A 5,707-nucleotide genomic window follows, 5' to 3' on the forward strand; every position below is an offset into this window, starting at 1 on the left:
AGAGAGAGAGAGAGAGAATTTTTTAGTATTTATTTTTTAGTTTTTGGTGGACACAATATCTTTATTTTATTTTTATGTGGTGCTGAGGATCGAACCCAGTTCCCCGCGCATGCCAGGCGAGCGCGCTACCGCTTGAGCCATATCCCCAGCCCCAAACCATGTACTTTTATTTGAACAGCCAAGCTAACCAGAAAACATTTGACCCTTAGAATTTTTTCTTCTATAATTAATAATAATCATTGTTGTCAACAACCATTGTCAACATCATTATTTTCAGAATTGTTATTTCAGGAAAAAAAATGATTTTTTTTCTAGTACGTTCATCTCCTGAGGTAGGTAGTGTTGTCTTCGCTGCCTCTACTTTTCCGCCACTTAGTATAAAGGCAGTGTGCATTGTCTTTAAGATTGTGGGCTCTGAAACCAGCTTGCCCGGATTCATAAATTGGATTTTCCTTTTGCTAACTGGTAATGTTGGTGAAGTCATCTAACGTCTCTCTGCCTTGGTTTCTTCATCTGTAAGATGGCAATAATAATAGAGCCTCATTGGGTTGTTGTGAAGTTTAAACAGATTAATCCATGTAATTTGTACCAGTTCTTGACATGGTAACATGCAAAGAATGCCGGTTGCTATTGTTACTATAGGCCTCCCTTATCCACAGTTTGGTTTTCATCAGGTTTGCTTACTAGCAATCAACTACAATCTGAAAATATTAAGTGGAAAATTCTAGGAATAAGCAATTTATAACTTAAATTATTACAATATATTATTATAATTGTTCTATTTGTTATTGGTTATTATTTTTAATCTCTTGCTGTATCTGATTTATCATATTACTAATCTTAGGTATGTATGCATAGAAATACACAGTATGTATAGGGTACTTTCTGCATTCACTAGTGGTCTTGAAATGTATCCCCCAGAGCTACGGTGGAGCTATGTTTTTTATACTTTCTCCATCTCTATAGGCCTTACTAACAAGTATGGATTGATATTGTTAATTTTCTTATTTCTGATCTCCCTATTAGTGAGATGGTTGTATAATGTAAAAATATTAAATATTTTAGCATCAGAAGTAATTCAGTTTTGCCTCTGGGATAATCTTTGACTTTTTGAACAGTGGTTATGGTTTATGTGTTGAGGCTATAAAGAACTTGCTGTAGAACGTGGTGGAATGTATTGTTGATTCTTTTCTTTTTTTCACAGCAATACAAGTTCTTGCGGTTTAGGAGATCTCTACTCTTACTCATTAAGCATAGTTGTGTGGAATCACTGTTCCTGGTTAGAAATTTCTGCGTTGTGTATTATTTTCTTGGTAAGAATTCTATTTTTTAATGCAGGGTATTATTAACTCAAAGCTCAGAAAATGTCAATTAGAAAGTCATTCTTTATTGTGTTTCTATGTTTCCTAGTTATGGATATGTGATTAGCCCCATCTGATTTGTAGTTTATATTGTTAGAGTATTTATTTAGTTAAGGGAAAATATTGTTAAAGAAAATGTGATATATACATATAATGAAATATTATTCAGCTTTAAAGAAGAAACTCTTATCCTGTAGATAAACCTTAAGGTCATAATGTTAACCGAAGTGACCCAGTCACAAAAAGACAAAATATTGCATGATTTTATTTATATGAGGTACCTAAAGTAGCTATGCTTTTAAAAACCCAGAATAGAATGCCAGGAACTGAGAGCAGGAAGATGGGGAGGAGTTGTTCATCGTGCAGAGGGTCCCAGTTATGCTTAATGGGAAAGTTCTGGAGGTCTGCTGCACAAAAAAGAACATTGTGTGGGGGCTGGGGTTGTGGCTCAGCGGTAAGCGCTTGCCTAGCACATGTGAGGTCCTGGGTTCAATCCTCAGCACCATGTAAAAATAAATAAATAAAAACAAAGTTATTGTGTCCAACTACAATTGAAAAATACATATATATATTTTTTAAAAAAAGAACATTGTCATTTGGTCATTTTCTAGAAATAACATACTTCTTTTTATAAGTTTGTAAGTTGATAATAATATAATAGAAATATTCTGTTGGTAAGGAAACCTTGTAGAATTTATTAACATGAATTTTAGGTACAGAAATTACAACTCAATATTTAGCATAGTGAATAGTACAAGTTCAAAACATTAATCCCATCAGTAACACAATAATATAAACAATATCTAGTATTCAAAACTACTCTTCAGATCTTTTTCTGATTTTTTTTTTCTATAAATATAACTTTATGAAATTGTTCTCACTCTTTATTCACCACTTGTAGTTATATAATCCTTTTTCCATGTAGCTTTTAAATTTGTCATTCTGATGTTAACACTGTATTGAAATTTCTTAACCTACTGTGATTGGCTTGGCTCTTGCCCGAGAACTGTACGTACATTTGGGCTGATACAGCAGTTGCATCAGTATCCCCATGGTCAGCTCTTTCTCCTGTAACTCTTTTGCATTCATTTTACATTTCATTTTAGCATTGTCACTTCTTTTTGCTGCTCTTTGATCTTTTTTGTCCAGCGTCCTCTTTCATTTGTTATTTTATTTATTTATTTTGTGGTACTGGTTGTTGAACTCAGGGGGTACCCTACCACTGAGCTACATTCCCAGTCCTTTTTAGTTTTTATTTTGAGATAAGGTTTTGCTAGGTTTCTGGCCTCCAACTTGTGATTCTTCTGCCTCACTCCCTGAGTTGCTGGGATTATAGGCGTGCGCCACTGCACCTGGCTTCATTTACTTGTTTTTTAATGTTGTCATAGGAGGCAAGGAGACAGCACAACTACATGCTTTGTTGTTTTTGTCTAAAAAGATGCAAGTGGCCAGTCACCAATAGACTTTGATTCGACAGGATTGGTCACAGATCATGGTGTACATTTGTTATCTACATATTGATTCATATACTGAAAAGCTAGAAGTGCTGTACATAATCACCCATAATTAATATACCACGGTAACTGAAATTTGAACGGTTGTTGGGTGTTAAGCAACAGTGTAAAAATTGGTGTTTTTGCTGGGTGCAGTGGTGTACGCCTATAATCCCAGAAGCTCCGGAGTCTGAGGCAGGAGGATTCTGAGTTAAAAGCCAGCTTCAGCAATTCAGCAAGGCCCTAAGTAACTTTGTGAGACCCTGTCTCAAAAATAAAATATAAATAAGATTTGAGATATGACTCAGTGGTTAAGGGCCCCTGGGTTTAATCCCTAGTACAAAACAAAAAAACAAAACCCCGCAAAACCAAAAAAACCTGGTGTTTTTTAGTGAAACCATGGTAACTAAAATATGTATGTATGTCAGAATATACAAAGCAAGGACTGTCTGTATCTAGAAATTTTTTTGCTTTCCTATCCATTCCTAATCAAATAATTTAGCATTTTGATTGAGGTCTTGCTGTCTTTGACCTCATAGTCTAAAGCATGATTAAGATTTGTTTTATTAACTTTTTATATTCATAGCTTGGTATTTTCTCTCCTCAGGTCATATTCCCAAAGCTTGGATTAGCACTGCTATGGACCTTCTCATAGATGAGTAAGTGATACTTAAAAAGTCTAATCTTAACTTTACTTTCCAGATGCTTTGTTTAGATTAAGCCTATAAATCTTTTTTTTTTTTTTTTTTAAAGAATTGAAATAAAAAACAAAACTAGAGATGGAGGGAATCAGTGTTACAAGAGGGTGCCTATCCTTCCCCTGTCCTGTCTCTGGACTGGGAAACCTGTGTGGTAGCTACTACTCCTCAACTGTTTGTGGGATCTAGCCGAAGCTGAGCTTATTCTAAACTATCGTTCAACCCACTCTGTGATGTACTTCCTCTATCATATTTAACACCTGGATATTGAATGCTGAATACAGTTGGGTTCATCTGCTTTAACTATGTCTTTCTAGTAGTTCTAGAAGGTGGTACTTTCAAAATTTATTTGAAAATTTAAACCATTAAAAGTTTTTCTGAGAGGAAAAATCATTGTATATATTTTTTGAATACACAATATTTCCATAGCTTAAAATTCTAGAAGGTAAATAAGTCAGGCATGGTGGTGCACATCTATAATCCCAGGGACTTGAGAGGCTAAGACAGGAGGATCACAAGTTTGAGGCCAGTCTCAGCAATTAAGTGAGGCCCTAAGCAACCCTGTCTCAAAATAAAAAAGGGACCTCGGAGGTAGCTTAGTTGTAAAGTGCCCCTGGGTTCAACCCCCAGTACCAAGAAAGGAAAAAAAAAATCTAGAAGATCTATAAAAGAGTTAACAGTGAAAAAGACTCCTTCTGCTCCTGTTTCCAGTCACCCAATTCCTCTTCCCAGAAGCAAGCAGTGGGAAACTATTTTCATTTTTTGGCAGGTAACTTATACTAAATAAATTTTTGAGTTGCATGGACCATTCCCTCTCTGATTTTTCTCTTCAACAGTCATTATTCTATGGTATTTTGTACATACCAGTGCTGTGGTCTCACGCTTATGTCACCTGTGAGGCAATCAAAATTGAGCAAGGTGATAATCAGCTGGCAGCACTGGGGTGTATTGTTTCACTTATTCCCAGATGTTTTGCATCTAGATAAAGGTTTAATCTAGATTTGCTGATAAATGTGCTTCCCTAAGAGTTTGATCTTTCAGTTATTGTTTATCTCCCTGGGAGAGTTTTTTATGTCATATATGGGATAAGCTAATGTCAGTTTTAGGGAGTTGGGTATATTGACATGGATATTTAAGAAATATTAGTTATTAAGTCTGTAGACATACTACCCCCGGTGCTGGGATTGAACCCAGGGGTGCTCTACCACAGAGATACATCCCCAGCCCTTTGTTTTTTTAAACAAAATTAAAAATATATATATTTTCCTTAGTTATAGTTAGACATTTATTTATTTATTTTTATGCTGAGGATCGAACCCAGTGCCTTGCGTGTGCTAGACAAGTGCTCTACCACTGAGCCACAACCCCAGGCCCATCCCCAGTCCTTTTTATTTTTTATTTTGAGACAGGGTTTCACTAAATTGTCATGGCTGGCCTTGAACCTGCAATCTTTCTGCCACAGCCTCTTGAATAGCTAGAGTTACAGACATGTGCCATCATGCCTGAATAACCTAAATTTTAAAACTGGGTCAAATGAAAGATAAAAATAATATTTTATTATTTATAAATAATAATACCTTTTGTCCTTTCACTCAAAAAATGTTTTGTTTGTGTGGCCTAGTGCCTGGCCTTATATCTGTCCTTCAGGTATGTCAGACTCTTGGTAAATGCTTACTTAGAAGTTAAACCTCCATCATTTATTGTTGGCCCCAGTACATGTCAAGCACTGTGTTGGGCACTCCTCATGTAAACTGTTTTCAATCTTGTACTAGTCCTAGGAGGTAAAATGAAGAGACTATGCTGTGACATGGACGAGGGAAATGAGTAGGATAGGTGGGTGATTTGCCTAGCCACAACATTATAAATTGCAGAAAGAGATTCAAATCCTGGTTTTCACAATTGACACTTGTGTGGTTAAAGGATTATGATTTGCTAATTGATTGATTCAAGGTTTTGATAAGATGTCAACTTTTAGTTTTATGTAGCGTTTTTTTTGTTGTTGTTTGTTTGTTTTGGGGTACCGGGAATTGAAATAAGGGGCACTCATTCACCAAGCCACATCCCCAGCCCTATTTTGTATTTTATTTAGAGACAGGGTCTCACTGAGTTGCCTGGGGCCTCACTTTTGCTGAGGCTGACTTTTTTTTTTTTTTTT

General features: G+C 35.8%; 1 protein-coding gene across 1 annotated transcript in view; it reads left to right on the plus strand.

Moving 5' to 3' along the window:
- Ndc1 (NDC1 transmembrane nucleoporin) overlaps positions 1-5,707 on the plus strand; it is a 60,534-nt gene that overhangs the window by 17,301 nt on the left and 37,526 nt on the right. The window contains exons 7-9 of the mRNA XM_048816304.1: positions 1,205-1,313; positions 3,462-3,513; positions 5,200-5,215. Coding sequence (XP_048672261.1) covers positions 1,205-1,313; positions 3,462-3,513; positions 5,200-5,215 — 177 coding nt within the window. The remainder of the gene's footprint in view (positions 1-1,204; positions 1,314-3,461; positions 3,514-5,199; positions 5,216-5,707) is intronic.

This window comes from Marmota marmota, unplaced genomic scaffold (assembly GCF_001458135.2).
Source record: "Marmota marmota marmota unplaced genomic scaffold, marMar, whole genome shotgun sequence".
NCBI classification, from domain to species: domain Eukaryota; kingdom Metazoa; phylum Chordata; class Mammalia; order Rodentia; family Sciuridae; genus Marmota; species Marmota marmota.